General features: G+C 34.6%; 1 protein-coding gene across 1 annotated transcript in view; it reads left to right on the forward strand.

Moving 5' to 3' along the window:
• LOC141838475 (uncharacterized) overlaps positions 1-17,052 on the forward strand; it is a gene marked incomplete at its 5' end in the record, with an annotated part of 39,649 nt that extends 22,597 nt beyond the window's left edge. The window contains 1 exon segment of the mRNA XM_074725966.1: positions 16,558-17,052. Within this exon segment, the coding sequence (XP_074582067.1) occupies positions 16,558-16,742 (185 nt within the window).
• Between the last annotated feature and the right edge of the window lie 2,287 nt (positions 17,053-19,339).

A 19,339-nucleotide genomic window follows, 5' to 3' on the forward strand; every position in this document is an offset into this window, starting at 1 on the left:
TTAATTATTAAATGAATCTCTTGCATTTTTATTTTATCTTTCTTTTTGTTTCAATTTTCTCTTTTAGTTTCTTTGGATTACATAAAAGAGTCATTATTTGTGAGCATACATCATGGTCAATGCTGGCTGTCCTTTAAAGGTATTAAGCTGATAGGAAGCTCTTCTATGATTGCATTATCAAGGGTGTCTAACAGACACCTCTTTTCTGATACCATTAGAAGACTTTTTTTTAATTCTTCTTTATCATCAAAGGAGAGTGAAAGCTCGTTGTTGCCAATCCTAAGCTCGGATAAAAAAGGACGAGGGTTGCATTAGGTTGTCAGCCAGCGTTGAATTTAGGCAAATGTTCAATGAATGAATCCATCAAACTATGTACTAATGTTGGGTTGTTTTCCAAAAGGAACACGTCGTAGGGTCTGATTGTAACGTCTTGACAAGGATCATTATATCTCTATGAGAATTTGGATGTATTGTTAAATATGCAAGAGTTTTAGTTGGATAAGAATAAATATTATAGAAAAATTAATTATGTAAGATTTGGAATATGAAACATACACTTGTAAAACAATGGAGATAGGAAGCAATGGAGATAATAGATATGATTTAAGAATTAATATTTTATGTATACAAGAGGTAAAATGGGTGGGAGAGAAGGCAAAGAAGATAAAAAATTCAGATTTTAAGTTATAGTACATAGGAAGAAGTAAAACAAGAAATTAAGTATGTATTATTGTAGATTGTTCGCTAAAGGATAAAGTAGTAGTAGTTAGAAAGGGGATAGAATTATAACTCTCTATATAATAATTACGAAAAAAATTATTAATGTAATTAACATATATGCACCTAAAATGGGATTAGATGAAGACATTAAATCTAAATTTTGGGACAACTTAGATGAGGTATTATAGACATTCCGCCAAATAAAATGATCTTAATAGGAGGAGATCTAAATGTATACGTAGGAGTGAAAAATGAAGTATATGATATAGTGCATGAGTGTTATGGTTTTGGAATAAGAAATGAAGAAGAGAAAACTATATTGGATTTTATGATAACATAAACTTATATTAACTAATATATTTTTTAAAAAAGAGAACACTTGGCCATATACAAAAGTGGGAATAATAAATCACAAATTAACTTTCATATGGTTAGAAAGAAGGATAGAAAGATTTGTAAAGATTGTAAGGTCATATCTAGAGAAAAATTTACTATCCAATATAAGTTAGTAGTGTTGGATATGCGCCTCAACCATAGTATCAAAAGAAGAAAAATGTACACGACTTCTAAAATTAAGTGGTGTAAGTTAAAGGATGGAAACAAAATATATTGAGAGGGTAGGGGTATAAGTAGTAAGAAAAATATATGGTGACTTAAATACGACATGGGATAAGATGATATCAAAATTGAAAATGATAGCTCATAGTGTACTCAGTGAGTCATAATCTTGATGGTATAATAAGAAAGTACACAAAAAAGTGAAGTATACTTGTAAGAATGAGAAAAACAAAGTATACGGTAGTAAAAAAAAAAAGAGGCCAAGAAAGCAGTGAATGAAGTTAAGAATAAAACTTTGAATACTTATATCGACAACTGGATAAAAAAAGGGGAAAGAGACATTTATAGAATAGTTAAAGCGAGAGAGAAGAACACAAGAGATGTTATTAAAATAAGATACATTAAAGATGAATGCGATAAAATATTATTGAATGAAGGAAATAAAAAGTGATGGAAGAAGTATTTTTATCAACTTTCTAATAAAAGTTTAGATAATCAACTTAACTTAGGCAATTTAAATAAGTTAAAGAAGTATAAAATTTAAATTTTTATTATAGAATTTAAATTTTAGAAGCAGAACAAACTTTAAATGATATGCAGAATGAAAAAGTAGTTAGATTAAATGATATTCCGATAGAGGTATGGAAGTGTCTAGGAAAATAAATTATTAAATGACTTATAAAGCTATTCAACCTGATATTCAAAATGAAAAAAATGTCTGATCAGTGGAGGGTAACTATTCTAGTTTCCTTATGTAAGAATAAAGGAGATGTACAGAATTGTACAAATTATAGGGGTATTAAATTAATGAGTCATACCATGAAATTAAGAAAGGAGATCACGGTGATCGAAAAACAATTTGGATTCATATTTAGAATGTCGACAACAGGAATTATACACTTTTGACAACTAATTGAAAAATATTAGGAATAGAAGCATAATTTACACATGGTATTCGTTAATCTAGGACAAACTTATGATAAACTACTAAGGGAAAGTATATGAAGAATTTTAGAAAATGGAGGTATTAGCGTAGCGTATATTGAACTAATTAAAGATATATATGAGGATGCAATGACAAGAGTGATTAACCGAAGCGTTTTCTATAAATATAGAGTTATATCAAGTATCAACTCTAAGTCTCTATCTTTTTGTACTAATCATGGGTGAACTAACTAGACACATTCAAGATACAGTATCATGGTTCATGTTATTTGCAGATGATATTATTTTTAATAAATGAGACACGTGAACGAGGAAATGTTAAACTCAAATCTTAATAGAAAATGCTAAAAGTGAAATGTTTTAAGCTTAGTAGAGTAAAATAGAATATGAAATTTAAGTTTAGTAATATTAGACATAATGAGACTTATTAAGATAGAAGATAAGTTATTTATGATAGAACTTTAAATATTTAGGATCATTTTTATAAAAGGATAGAGAAATTGAGAGAGATGTTTTACATATAATAATACAAGCAAGATGGTTCAAATGGAAAAAAACTTCAGGTGTTCTATGTGACCGTAAAATATCTTTAAAACTTAAAAGGAAGCTCTATAAAATGGTAGCTAGACCTGTTATGTATATGGAGCTAAATATTGAACTATAACTTAAACATATGAATAAAAGATGAGAGTTGCAGAGATGAGGATGTTAAGGTGAATGTGCGAACATACGAGGATGAACAGGATAAGAAATGAGAACATTTGAGAGAAAATTGGAGTTGCACCTATTGAGGAAAAATTTCAGGCGACACGTTTAAAATGTTACAGACATATACTTAGATAACTAATAAATGCTCTAATTAGGCGATGTAAAATGACAAATATGCATATCAAATGAGAAGAGGAAGATCAAAAAAGATTTAGTTAGCAACAATAAAATAAAATAAAATTTATTTAAATATAGATGATATATTAAGAGATAGAACCCAATGACATAGAAGGATCATATAGTTGGCCCCCCTTAGTGGGATAAAGTTTGGTTATTATTGTTGTTGTATCATTAAAGGAGAGTGAAGGAGAGCTTTGGTGTGATGGTAAAGTTGCTTCCATATGACCTTATGGTTATGGGTTCAAATTGCGAAAACAATCTCTTGTAATCTAGGGTAAAATTATGTACAATAGATTCAATGTGGTCTGACCATTACTCTGGACCTTGCATCGGTGGGAACTTTGTGTACCAGACTGCTCTTTATCATCAAAGGAGAGTCATTTAGCTAGGGAACAAGATTTGTAGTCTTATGGCTAGAAAATACCAAATCATTATGCAATACGTTGAGAGTTAACTCATATGATTCAATTAAAATTTCTTTGATTTTAAATAATGTAGGAACTTTAAGCGTGTTCATGAAGGTAGGTGCCAATTTTGGACAATCTACTTCCTTTTATCTTGAAGGGATGCAATATTCTATGCAGGACAATAATAATTCTCTATATAATATTCTTACTCTAAAGGTTGTTTAAATCTCTATGGCTTTATAATAATCTCTTTATAATGAATCAAGAAAAATAATTTAACTTCTCTCTAGATTTCTAGTTTAGATCTGTTAAGAAAGTGAATAAACATAGTTCTTGGGTTTTCTCTACCTTCACAGTGAATGAGGTTGTATAAGCCTACTTTGGTATTCCATCACACTAAAGTACGTTGGAGTATAGGCTTGACCACTACAAAAATTTTTAGGTGGTATGATGTGTTTGTATTTTTGAATCAATACTAGTTTGACCCTTTATCATAATCAAACTAGTTTGATAATTTAATTAACCAATGAAGAAAGTATTAGGGTTTGTTCGTTCAATGAGAGTTGAAACTAGGAGCATCTATCTCAACACCCCCTAAAATGTCTAGACATATATTTCTTTGGTGGTAGTAGTAATATTTCCTCTTATCATATTGTTCTAAGTATATTAATAAATAATGATAAAATAAAAAGTTTCTCTTTTTTCAATGAACAATTATTATTCTAGATAATAAATGTGATGGATGATGGTCGAACTAAACAAAGACTTACCTATAATTATTTTAACAAAGAATGATGGTTAAATAAAGAAATAGTGTTTTTTAAAAATATATCATGATTTATAGGAATTTTATGACAAAAACTAATTTGATGTAGAAAATTTAAATTTTAAGAACTAAATAAATAAAAATAATTTTTAGATAAAAATAGTTATACTAAAGTAATGTGACACTAATAAATTGTCACAAGGTATGACTTAATTAAATTCTCCTCCTACTATGTATTCTATAGTAGTTTTAGGGTTGCTCCCTAGGGCATGGTGTGGTGGTAAGAAACAGAGCACTTTCCCAAGCAACGAGAGTTCAATTACCATGTAGAGCACATCTGCAGCACTCAAACTACTAGTGATATTGGGAAGTCACGTCAGGTGCCACTTGTGCTTCCTGGATTTACTCTGCTGGCCGATGGGAAACTTCTGTGAAGCCGGATCAGTCACTGAATACCTGGATTATCAAAAAGAAAAAAAAGTAGTTTTAGGGTTTACGGTCTAGGGGTTTAGGACTCAATATATACACTAGGTGCTAGAATGGATGAAAGTGAGCTTGCATTTTTTATATATGTGTATCTTTGATGAGTCTAGATGTTATTTTTTTCCCTTTTATTTTGTTGTAGCTTTTTTAAGGCCATGAGAATGAGGAGGGGATTGATTAGAATGTCACATGATTGACCTTATGGAATAATTTTGGATCTTCGACCTCTTCTAAATTTTGACCTGCTTTCACGAAAGTAGTTGTAACTGCCTTTTCACTTAAGGAGAACATTTTTGATGGCCAATGGTGATTATAGGTTAGTGGCACCTTTTGATGGTTGTGCAAATGCAAGGACTACAGAGCTATCCACATCAAAAAGATTGTAGGATGAAACCCTCGTCTATCTTTAGTTTACTAAGGCCAACTTTGAGAAGAAATCCAATGGCTCCAACAAGAGTTCAGTCTCGAGCTCTTATGGATGGAAGTGTTTCTCTACAATTCGAAGGATATACGGCAATTCCTGAACAGCAACCGCATCAGGTCAATGAGCAAGATGAAGAAATTCATTCTCCTGAGCAAGAAATTTTGGCAGTATTAACAATCGAAGAAGCCCTACCCATAGTAGAGTTCACAAGACTAAGTCCAAATTCAACTATACCAACAAGGGCTACTTATGGGGCTGCAGGGTATGATCTCCATATAGTAACTAATGTTGAAATTGGTGCAGGAGATAGAGATCTACTTGGCACAGGATTGGCTATGGCTATTCCAGAAGGATATTATGGTAGAATTGCGCCAAGATCTGGAGTTGCATGGAAAAAGGGTATTCATATTGGAGCAGGAGTAATTGATAGTGATTACCGAGGAGAAATAAAGATTTTAGTCTTTAATCTAACATTTGAACCTGTCCATTTCAAAAGGGGCGAAGCTATCGCTCAAATTATTTTTACAAAGATTGCTACTCCACCATTGATGCAGGTTCCAAAGTTACCAGAAACACGACGAGGAACAAGTGGGTTTGGATCCACAACAGTTGAGAATCAAGCTTCAACAAGTCAAATGTCTATTGGTTCATCAGAATGGACAACAATTATGGAAAATCTGTGTCCACCGGAGAAATTGAACGACGTATAAACTAATCCGGTATTAGATGAATATGATCAGATGCTTATGGATTGGATTGGTAAAGGGCATATTTTGGCTATCAATCATCAGGAAAGCCAATCTAAGCACGAAGATATTTGGGATACCTTGGGACAACCAAGCGGCAGGTATGATTATATGGTGAAATATAATCCTCCTGAATATATTGATTTTGCACCAGCAGTAAAACCAAGCTGGGGTGATGAAGAAGATGAAGGCAATTTCAATGTTCAGTACCAACGACAGCCTTGTTATGGTTGGATCAGTGAAGATGATGAAACAGTGGCTTTTCTAAACGGTGAAGATCCTGTTTATGATACAGAAGATGAATGGGTCAACCCATTCTCCACGGAAGGTGGTGGGTATAACTCTGATTCTGACTCTTATTTTTCTACTGAAACTAACTTACAACAGGATGAGGAAATTCAAATAGCTCATCTCGAGCTAGATCTAGCAACAGATTATCCAGTCCAAATGAAGAATCATGTACAAAGAGTTCTAGCTTCGACGGCGTCATCAGCAGCATATAATCCACCAGAGGATTCTATGATGGGTCCTTGTTTCCATTGCTGCAAATATTTCAGCATTTATCACTGATTTTACTGTTGGAAATTTTCCATGTGCGTAGGCACATATTTTTTCAGAACTCCTGGGATCATACTTATTGTTTTTCCATTTACAAATTCCTCCCCATTCTGTCATTGATCCGTCTGTTTCCAGTATAATATATGCTCCTTCTGGTGGTATTTCCAGATCAGGCAGGGTTTTTACTTGTTCCTTAATCTGCCTGATTAGTTCCCAGTCTGATCCCTTCATTCTTTTATCACCATGTATTGAGGTTTTCTCATAAAGAGGACCTAGTTTAGAACTTAGGTTAGGTATATAAGTCCTTGCATAATTCAATACTCCTAACCATGACCTAAGCCCCTTCTTTTCTTTGAGCTGATCATTCTTGACTTCAGTAATCTTTTTGATTATATGGGGTTGGAGCCTAAGCTTTCCTTCCCCAATCTCAGCCCCTACCAAGTGTAAGATAGCAGTACCAAGGATTGAATTTCTAGGGGCTGAGATTGGGGAAGGAAAGCTTAGGCTCCAACCCCATATAATCAAAAAGATTACTGAAGTCAAGAATGATCAGCTCAAAGAAAAGAAGGGGCTTAGGTCATGGTTAGGAGTATTGAATTATGCAAGGACTTATATACCTAATCTAAGTTCTAAACTAGGTCCTCTTTATGAGAAAACCTCAATACATGGTGATAAAAGAATGAAGGGATCAGACTGGGAACTAATCAGACAGATTAAGGAACAAGTAAAAACCCTGCCTGATCTGGAAATACCACCAGAAGGAGCATATATTATATTGGAAACAGACGGATCAATGACAGGATGGGGAGGAATTTGTAAATGGAAAAACAATAAGTATGATCCCAGGAGTTCTGAAAAAATATGTGCCTACGCACATGGAAAATTTCCAACAGTAAAATCAGTGATAAATGCTGAAATATTTGCAGCAATGGAAACAAGGACCCATCATAGAATCCTCTGGTGGATTATATGCTGCTGATGACGCCGTCGAAGCTAGAACTCTTTGTACATGATTCTTCATTTGGACTGGATAATCTGTTGCTAGATCTAGCTCGAGATGAGCTATTTGAATTTTCTCATCCTGTTGTAAGTTAGTTTCAGTAGAAAAATAAGAGTCAGAATCAGAGTTATACCCACCACCTTCCGTGGAGAATGGGTTGACCCATTCATCTTCTGTATCATAAACAGGATCTTCACCGTTTAGAAAAGCCACTGTTTCATCATCTTCACTGATCCAACCATAACAAGGCTGTCGTTGGTACTGAACATTGGAATTGCCTTCATCTTCTTCATCACCCCAGCTTGGTTTTACTGCTGGTGCAAAATCAATATATTCAGGAGGATTATATTTCACCATATAATCATACCTGCCGCTTGGTTGTCCCAAGGTATCCCAAATATCTTCGTGCTTAGATTGGCTTTCCTGATGATTGATAGCCAAAATATGCTCTTTACCAATCCAATCCATAAGCATCTGATCATATTCATCTAATACCGGATTAGTTTGTACGTCGTTCAATTTCTCCGGTGGACACAGATTTTCCATAATTGTTGTCCATTCTGATGAACCAATAGACATTTGACTTGTTGAAGCTTGATTCTCAACTGTTGTGGATCCAAACCCACTTGTTCCTCGTCGTGTTTCTGGTAACTTTGGAACCTGCATCAATGGTGGAGTAGCAATCTTTGTAAAAATAATTTGAGCGATAGCTTCGCCCCTTTTGAAATGGACAGGTTCAAATGTTAGATTAAAGACTAAAATCTTTATTTCTCCTCGGTAATCACTATCAATTACTCCTGCTCCAATATGAATACCCTTTTTCCATGCAACTCCAGATCTTGGCGCAATTCTACCATAATATCCTTCTGGAATAGCCATAGCCAATCCTGTGCCAAGTAGATCTCTATCTCCTGCACCAATTTCAACATTTTAGCACTCTTTTCCAGTGCTTTGTCAGGTATGGATTTTCTGTCTATACAACATGTTGATGCTCCTGTATCAAGTATAGCATTTACTGAAAATGGAACAACTTCAGGTATCTCGAAGGTTACCTTCATGTTATATAGTCTGTTGGTTACCCTCTTCTGATGATACTGCCCTTCACTAACTTTGGAAATCATTATCTCCTCTAAGTACACAATCTGCTCCTTGTCCTTTCTTTGGTCATGCAGTGTCAACTGGTTCAAATTTTCTTCTAATTCTTTTTCAAGATCCCCTTCTTGACCTTTTCTGAGCATTTCTAACTCCATCTGCAATCTCTGAACTTCATATTGTAAATAGGAAATATAATTGAGTAATTCTGGGATTAATGATTTACCATCAAACCTTACTGGTGGTGGTGCTTCCACTTTGATTTCCAGTCCCAAATAATAGTCTGCACAAGGTATACAAACTGTTAATAAGCATACCTGGCAATGCCCTCTAGCTCTTTGGCTAGTATTAGATCCACAAAATCTGCATCGGACATGCTGAATACTGATTTCTGCATTGAACTTGGATTAGGAATAATTGCTTCACCTCCCAAGTTCAGGCCAGAAAGCCTTTTTGTCAACTGCTCAATTGATACTTCAAGCTCTTTTGAAGGAGCTTCTGGAGGCTGCTGCTGCTGCTTCTTTAACTGATTAATCTGGTTTCGCAAGTCCTGTATCAATTCTCCTTGCGATATAAGCAAAGAAATTAGAGTATTATTCTGCTTGACCACTACTTTTAGCAAATCAAAGGTTGATGACGAATGTTTACTTGGTTTTACAAATCCTTTTGCAGGGGCTTCAATGTTTTCTGTTGATTTTAACGCCTTCAAGTAATTATTATCTTTTGACTGCTCTGTCATCCACCAATCAACCTCCTAACCTCCTGCAAAACACCTTCTACCTTTTTAACACCTTGTTTCAACTCCTCGATTAACTTTACTGCCTCTTCTTCTATTAGCTTTGGTTGGTCAGAAATTTCAATGACCAAACTTCTGACTTTTGACTTAGTAAGGGGTTTATTTGATACGAAATCCTTTTCTAAACTTCTTACAGAAGTCCGTAGCTGAGCTACTTCCTTCCTAAGATTTCTATTTTCTTCCTCAAGGAAACAGAAGTGTTTGAGAGTTACTTTTGACAAAAGACACACCTTACTATGGATTACTCCGAGATTGTTAGCTAGGTCTCTTGGTTCAAGTTTTGTGGTATCAGCTAGATCTAAATATTCAAGGTTTTGGTTTTGGGTTTTTTCATACCATTCTCTTATATTTTGCTCAATCCTTTCCGACATAAAGGAATTTTCTTACCATTAAACTTATTCTTACGGCTTAGGGACTCGTAAAACTTTCACGCTCATCCGACTGGCTAACGACCTCTCCTTTGAGGACTTACGTTGCTCTGCGGCCTTTTACGATCAGTTAACTCATCCGGTCGCTTTATCAAATAAATTTATTAGTAAAAATCCTTATCCCAAGCGCTTCAAATGAAAACTTAGACTATTTTGAAGAATATCTTCTAATAAGATCTTTGGGCTTACCGCCTTACGCACTTACTAGCCTTGCGGAATTCCGGACCAAGGATGCTTGTCGGGTCTCCACCTTCTAATCTTAGGATTCTTTCTTCAGAAATAATCTCAGCTTTTCTGGAAATGCTTTTATAAATATTGAGCATATAAGAAATCTGATATGAATTTCCCTTACCTCAACCTTGAATAAAAGTTTTTAGCCTGCCATTGAGCTTAGTTTTCAAACCAAGCTCTGATACCAAAATAGGGATCGACTTTCCGGAAATTTGAATGAAAATTCAAGACTCTGCTTAGAATTTTATTCTTCCAGAAAGATTTACAAACTCAAAGACAAACTCACAAACTCAAACTTCAGAACTCAAATTAGAATTCAAACTTTAGAATAGATTACTTGGTAGTGCTCAAGTGTGTCTAAACTGATTATATAAGCACACTTATATAGGCTAGAAGAGATTGTGATATGTATAAAGCGGGTGCTCATTGGGCCCCATCGTCCTTCATGCCTATCACTCTCTGTCTACCAATTACATTTCCTTCACTCTTAAGGAATAACAGCTGTATACACTTTGAGCGGCTCCCCGAGGCTCAACTCTTAGTGCCAGCGAATAAAGACTAAGTCAGAAGTCAGAAGTTTGGTCATTGAAATTTCTAAGCAACCAAAGCTAATAGAAGAAGAGGCAGTAAAGTTAATCGAGGAGTTGAAACAAGGTGTTAAAAAGGTAGAAGGTGTTTTGCAGGAGGTTACGAGGTTGATTGGTGGATGACAGAGCAGTCAGAAGATAATAATTACTTGAAGGCGTTAAAATCAACAGAAAACATTGAAGCCCCTGCAAAAGGATTTGTAAAACCAAGTGAACATTCGTCATCAACTTTTGATTTGCTAAAAGTAGTGGTCAAGCAGAATAATACTCTAATTTCTTTGCTTATATCGCAAGGAGAATTGATTCAGGACTTGCGAAACCAGATTAATCAGTTAAAGAAGCAGCAGCAGCAGCCTCCAGAAGCTCCTTCAAAAGAGCTTGAAGTATCAATCGAGCAGTTGACAAAAAGGCTTTCTGGCCTGAACTTGGGAGGTAAAGCAATTATTCCTAAGAAAAAGGGTTCTATTCTGATTTATAAGAATCCTTCTGATATTCTGGAAGCGGAGAAAAGGAAGCTAAGATGACTTCTAGACCACCAGCAGTCACCACCACTACAACTCAAGTGCCTACGGCTGAAGACCAGATTAGGGATTACCTTCCCTAATCTCAGCCCCTAGAAATTCAATCCTTGGTACTGCTATCTTACACTTGATAGGGGATAATACTAGCCCATGCTCCTGACACAAACTAAGCATAGTTTCTAAATGCTTAATATGCTCTGCTTCAGTTTTGGAGAAAACTAGTATATCATCAATATATACTGCAATAAATTCTTCAGTACCTTTAAATACATGGTCCATCTTTCTCTGAAATACAGCAGGTGCATTCTTTAATCCGAAGGGCATCACTAACCATTCATATAATCCTTGTGGGCAAATGAATGCCGTCCACTCTACAGAATCCGGGTCCATTGCAATCTGATGAAAACCCGATTTTAAATCAAACTTAGAATAGATTTTGGAATTACTGATCTTCTTGATGATTGTATTAATTCCCGGGAGGCTGTACTGGTCTTTATAGGTATTATCATTGAGTGTCCTGTAATTAAAGACCATCCTTTCCTTGCCTTTGATTTCTTTGCCTGTTTCAGGATCTATGGATGTACCAGATTGAACAATCATGGCCATAGTTCGGTGCCTGCTTTTACTCGGTCTTATAACCTTTAGCTTTAACAGCTGATTAACATGTTTTTCAAAAATAGATTTCAATGCAGGAGTTATGTGGGAAAGAGACTTATCTTGTATGGTAATGTCTGGATTGATCAGGTCCAACTTGCACACAACCTTATTCTTGGCCCAATGCAGTAATGGGTCCTCTCCAATGAATCCTTGCCGCTTCAATCTTTCTATCAAACTATTATGTCTCTGCAACACTTTTGAATTGTAAGGATTAGCGACAAAACATACTTGCTCTTGAATTGCCATATACTCATATTCATTCAGCTGAAGTTCTTCAATAGAATAAGCTGCAACTTGATTAGTCACTATTGAGGTAATATTATTGTAAAAAGTAACATTATTTCCCTCAATGCGGACTCCCCCTTTTACGCTTCTAATGAAATTGCATCCTAATACCATTTGTATCCCTTCACCCAAGGTCATATCAAATGAATAAGTAAATGGTATTCGGAACTTACTTTCACCAATCTTCATGTAACCTCCTTTTAATTTTAAGTTTGCCGATTGCTTTGAATTCACCCCACTGATCATTACTGTATTAGCACTCTTTTCCAGTACACACTTGAGCACTACCAAGTGATCTATTCTGAAGTTTGAATTCTAATTTGAGTTCTGAAGTTTGAGTTTGTGAGTTTGTCTTTGAGTTTGTAAATCTTTCTGGAAGAATAAAATTCTAAGCAGAGTCTTCCGGAAAGTCGAATTTTCATTCAAATTTCCACTGCTCGATTGATACTTCAAGCTCTTTTGAAGGAGCTTCTGGAGGCTGCTGCTGCTTCTTTAACTGATTAATCTGGTTTCGCAAGTCCTGTATCAATACAAAAACCTTTAGTTCTTCCTGCTCTCCTAATGCCACCCAATATGGGGCTTTTAGAATTGGAATTCTTTCATGAAGTAACTCAATGACAAACTCTACTCTCGGTGGCAAGCTTGGTATTCTTCTAGAAACACATTTGAATATTCTCAGTCTATATCAACATCAGAAAGGTACTATGCTAACCACATCAAGACTCATCAATGATAGGAGATATCCCCCTTATCCTTAAGCTAATAACTGTTGAGCCTCAAGTGCTGATGTAATAAATACCTCAAGGTCTTTAATACCAACAAAACCCTATAGTGACTGAGCTGAGGGTCTGGAAAGTCACTACCTTAGTTTGACAATCAATAGTTGCGTAATTCTCTTATAGCCAATCCACACCCACAATAATATTAAATTCAGACATCTTTAACAACTACGATCATAGTCTTTAATTCCCACAAAACCCTATGGTGATCTGAGCTGAGGGTCTGGAAAGTCACTTCTTAGCTTGACAATCAATAGTTGCATAATTCTCTTATAGTCAATCCACGTCCACAATAATATTAAATTCAGACATCTTTAGCAACTACGATCCACTGCAAGTACATAACTACCGAAGTCTAAACGACAATCCTTAGCTTCCCATTGCAAGAACATAACACTTCACCTGATAGTGTCACTATTGATAATCAACAAGATTGGAGAGTTGGACGCTTCTCAATCTTATATACAAACTTAGGAGAAATAAATGAGTACAAGCTATCAGTATCTATTAACATATCACCAAGAACCCTATAAACTAAAAATTTTAAGCCAACAAATAAAAAGAATTCCTAAATCCTAAGATATTCCTTGATTTGGATGAAACATCTTATACAAAGAAACCACAAAATAGAAAAAAAATAGAAACCCAAAAAATGAGACCCACCAACATAAACCACAAACTTGACTCTAATACCAACTAAAATTGTCACACACCGAGGTATAATTTTCACTTACCAAGAGATAGCTCACTTGGTAAGAGTGTGATAATAGGAAACCAAGGGGTCATATTAATGATAATCAAGAAAGTCAACCAACAAAGTATATTTATCATTTTTTTATATAAAATCCAATAATAACAAAATATATGAACAAAAAAATATATTAGGACCACATAAAACCAAACTCGTAGTTTCTCTAAATTCTAGCTGAAACTAACTATCAAAATGTCACCTTTGCTTACAAAACTAATGTTGTAATAGAAAGTGATAATGGAGGTCGAGGAATAATGGAGGTAGAGGCTGAGGAATAATAGAAAGTGAGCACAAGTTTGCTAAATGGATAAATAAGAAATATGTGCATAATTTAAGTTATAAAAGTATATATATAATCATTTTATATTTCTATTCATGCATAAAGGAACTGATATCAAAGGATACATTTATCCAACTCTATGTGTATCTACAAATACGATATAAAAATAACTCAAAATATTCAAAATAAATACCTAATAATAGTAACACAAAATCTAGGATCCAACCTTGATAACATCCCTAATTACAAAATTAGGCACTTGCTGCAATTGAATAAACACTTATTCCTCTTCTTAAACTAAATACCCTAACATTCAATTGAAATATAATAGAATAATATGTATACCTTACAATTTTTTCCTTGGTTGATGGAACAAGATAGGCATTTTGTTGATATGTAATACTATAGTCAATTGAACCTAAATAACATATTGTGATTAGTCTAAAATAAACAATCATTCATCAATGTTAACTTTACGATTAATCATCAATTTTTTTACCTTTAGGTTTGGTCAATGTACAAGCAATATTCTCATTTAAGGACATTGAAAAACTTGGAAAGCAATGAAAACCACCGGTAGTTCTGGTTGGCTTGGCTAAAAATAACCTACTAGTGGTCTCCCTTGACTCGATCAAAGAGCAGTCAGATGAGGGATGCAGGCGTTGGAACAACAGGAGGAGAGAAAGAGAGGGCGAAGAGGGGAATGTGGAAAAAGAGGGAGCGACAATAGCCAATTCTCTTGCTCCAAGCGGTGGTGATGGTGCAACAAGAAGGAGAGACAACAAGAGGCGAGAGAAGGATCGGTGGTGGTCCTCTCACTTGGCTCAACAACGGCAGTAGTGGCAACCACGTGAGGGAATGAGAAAGAATGAAAAATCAAAAAATGGAGAGGGAGAGACAAAAGGAGACTGAGGAAGTGGCTGATAGGAGATTGCCTCGATGGTAAATGCCAATGGCAGAGGCATGCGGAGATTAGCGACGACACAGAGAGAACGGGGAGAGGAAGAGAGGACAATGTTTGCTTTAAGAAGATGAGAGAGAAAAAAAAGAAAAGAAAAGAGACGAGAGAAGGCACGTGATTTGTGCAACTTATGTGAGTGGGAGAGAAAAAAAGGAGAATATAATCATGTACTCTTTAAAAAATTCTTTAATCTGTTCTAACCAGATTATTTGGTTCAACTTATTTCATTGTCTAAAAATAAATAAATAAATAAAGTAATTTAAGACACTAAAATTTTAAATCAATTAAAAACATAAACCTTGGATACATTTAACATGCTTTATCTTCACATCAATCAGGTGCTTCTTAAGCTTGATTTACATTGAGGCAGATACGCCACACGTCTGTACACTCATTCTTGATCACTGATCAAGCATGATCACCTTCCCAACAATCAACATCATGATCTTGTAAACTTGTAAGAAGATCATTAAATATAAACATTGTGTTTGTCAAAGATTAAAACTGTAATTTATCCTAATTATAAGCAAGGAACTGATTTGCTAACTTTCTAATGTGATAGACTTTAAAAGGGGCAAGGTTCTACCTGCAAAATTATCAAATTTTGAATCAAACATGATGAGGAAGAACATAGATTTGAGAAATTTAATATCTGAAAGTTTGATTTGAAATTGTTTAAATTGATTTGAAGAAACATTTTAAGTTAATTTAAATTTGACTTATTGATTTAGAGAAATTTTGAAGACTGAAAGTCACTGAATGACTTGAGAATCTAATCTGAAGTTGGCTGGATTTGATTTGGTGAAAATTAGAATTGACTTGAATTTGATTTGAGTGAATATTAAAGTTTTAGTAAGGGCATTTTGTTAATTTTACATGGCTAAACTTATGTCAAATTTAGTTCAAGATGATTAACACATATAAAAGACAATTTGATGTTGAAATGTGCCAACGTGAGCAAAATTAATTCTATTTTGTGGATTTTGGAAATGCTTTAATATGGAAGGCCATTTTAGAAATTTTAATTTCATTAAAAATGACCTTGTTAGAATTGAACAAAATTTTAGTAAAATGAAAAAAAAGAGATTTAGAAACCAATGAGGTTGGTTTACACTAAATAAGTTGTTTCACTGTGTTTAGAAGTGTGGTATAAGAGGCTTGTTTGTCATTTTGTTGATGAGATGGTGAGACTTTCACAGGTATCATGAAATGGAGACATTTGATGTTATTTAATTTCAAACATTGTTATGATGAGGATGAACGCATCATAATGATAATGTGGCGTCGACATGTGACACTTGCGTGATGATGATATGATAACATGTGGCATCTTTTGCTTGAGTGCCAATAACATAGTGATATATCTTCATTGGTTGAATGGACTTGACTTTTAGTAGAATTGTAGAAAATATATATCTTCATTTTAGACAACTATGGAGATTTATTTTCAATCCATAAAGGTATTGAAATATTTGGTGAAACAAAATTATATGCTTGGAGCCTTGGCTGGCATGGGTTAACTGGGCTCATGCTGAGCGACAAGGTATCATATCACCTGTCATTCATGACATGGCTTTTGACGATGCGTATTGTCTTTGGCCTGGTAGAGAAACTAAGTTGGCTGACTGGGCCGGTGCTGTATCAGGCATGTTTATATGAAGGTATAATAACAGTTGTCTTTTAAATCTATGCAGCTATTTTGTTGGTGTGCGTTACAAGAGTGGCAAAAGCATCGTTAGACAAAGCACTGGCTGAGAACACTGAAGTGGAGAACCTCCTAGTGACAACTTCATTACCAGTTGTGTCTGATGCATCCTCAGACCTTCGTCAACCTCTTGTGATCCAGATTGACCCTTCAAGTGACAAGCATGAGAATTAAACCTTTTTGCCTTCTCCCTGTAAATCCTTTCACCTACCAATTTCTTCGCCGATCAGCTTTTGGAACAACCTGCCTCATAACAGAAACAACACCTTGGAGAAGCCTGTTTTTACCTTCTTGCTCAGGAACAGGAACACGTAAAGAAATGATGGCCATCACTATCATTCTATGTTAATATTCTTTCTTCTAAAGTCGACATCAACCAAAATTGTAGCCGAACATCAATTATGTGTTGTAACTAATCCTGACTTCTATACACTTTTATTGTCTAAACATTTTAGAAGCTATTTTGTATATGCATTTTTCTTTATATCTTGTCCTTGCAAACTTCTTACCGTCGATCATGCCAAAAGTCATATACTAATCTTGCAAGTAGTTTACTGAATGTGATGCTGAATAAACCATGGTTAATGGTTTATTGAGAATGGAGGTCATATGACAAGTTGATTATACTTGAGCATTTTTAATGCTGTATTTAGGAAAATGTTAAACACAAATCAAAAACGTAATTGAAAAGCTTGTTTGAATGTAAAATCGCTGGTTAATCATTTTGGCGGTTGAAGGAGTTTAATTAGATTGAAAACTGGCTCAGGTTAGTTTTGGGTCAGACATGAGACCTGACCGTTTGAAAATTCCTCTGTATTAGATAAACTGTTCGTTTGGTTTTGAATTGGATAAGATACATGGTCTACTAACAGTCAATTAGGTTATGTGATATCCATTCTTTGAATTCTATACCTACCGATTAAACCATATGCCCAATTGGGATGCTAAATGTGTCTTCTCAACTTTGGAGCCTCTCTGACAAGCACTGATCTCTGAGCGATGCAAAGATGGTATCTGACACAACTACAAACTTGATTTGGTAACCTGTCTGGAAGTCAAATAAAAGCCTAAAGTGTAATGGAGTCAAAACAGTCTCAAGTAATGTTACTTACTAACATAAACTGCACCAATATAATTATCTACTAACAAAAATATAACAATAATGTATACCTCACTGACCTGCTCAATCAGGTCTAGCCAATAAGTCGAGAGTACATACAGTACCTCCAATCACTTGCATAAAATCAACACAGAACAAGCATATAACAATTCTGATTGTGTGCAAACTCATGCTACCACTATCTAATCTAGTAGGCAGTTAGGGTCATTGTCTGTAGGCAAACTCATATTATCACTATCTGGTTTAGTGGGTAGATAGGATGAGGTAGCTATTTAGCTCCTCAGTTGCTGACTGCAGAGAACTCACACTACCACTATCTAGTCTAGTTAGGAGTCAAAGCGTATGGATGCCATTCTTTGCAAGTGAACTCATGTTATCACTATTTGGTCTAGTGGGTAGACAGGACATGTAGCTATCTAGATATGAACTGCAGACGAACTTACGCTACCATTATCCAATCTAGTGGGCATTCCAAATACATATAAATGTAATAAGTAAAAGCAAAACAATCTCAACCAAGAGAATAATCTACTAACTATGCTACAATATACTATTTCTAACATAAATATACAAGTACAAATGACAATAAATAGTATGGATAGCATCGAGGCTGCATGATATCAAAGTAGATTAATAATAAGATCAAGTAGAAAAGGTCAATTGCAAGAACAATATAATATAGAATGTATATAAGATAAGCAAGCCTAATCAATATACAATAAAGATAATCATGCACTACGGTCAAGAAAACTATAGAGGTCAAAGGAAGAACTACGCACCTCAATTGTAGAACATCCCATCCATCTTTAAGTCAGAGGGTCTGTCTCGAACTCAAATCCTACAAGTATAGGATATGAGGCACAACTAAGTATTGGATAATCCTAGTATTAATAGAGTCAAATATATTTATCAATCTATTGATTAATTCATATATTAATCTATTAATTAATCAATTATCAATTTGGTTAATAATCCAATTAATTCAACATCATTAATTAATAATCATTAATTAATCAATTAATTTAATCCAACTATTAATTGATTAATTATTCAATCTTAATTATCAATAAATCTTTAAATTTAAACAATTAATTGAATACTAATAAATCAAACCTTGATTAGTCATCTAATTAACTAATTAAACGGATTAATCCAATTGAACTTGATTAATTCAAGAATATTCGTTGATTAATCAATTCAATCTTAATTAATTAACTCAAATTAACGTTAATCATCTAATTCATTTATCAATTAACTAATTAAACTAATACTTTAATTAAACCGATTCTAATTACTAAATTAATTACCTTAATTAATCAAACATACTAATTAACAAACTCATAATCCTAATCATCTTTTTACCTTCACCATCGGTAGCATCTTCTTCCTCTACATGTTCGCCGATTGCGGCCATGGCTGCGGCGGTCGAGTCTAGCCCACGAAGCCAATAAGGGTCGACTGATGGGGCTTGTTTCATGGCGGATGAAACAAGGCAGCGACTCACGGTGGCAAGAGTAGTCCTAGATGGGAATCAGACAAATTGGCTAAGCCCTAGTGAAGCTAGGCAAGTACAAAGTTCTGGTTGAGAACTAGACAGTTGGTGAAGTCTTAGCTGGGAACCAAGCCAAAAAGACCTGGTTGAGAACAAGAT

This window comes from Curcuma longa, chromosome 1 (assembly GCF_044706935.1).
Source record: "Curcuma longa cultivar G26 ecotype Majalengka, Jawa Barat chromosome 1, ITB_CL_G26_1.1, whole genome shotgun sequence".
Taxonomy (NCBI): domain Eukaryota; kingdom Viridiplantae; phylum Streptophyta; class Magnoliopsida; order Zingiberales; family Zingiberaceae; genus Curcuma; species Curcuma longa.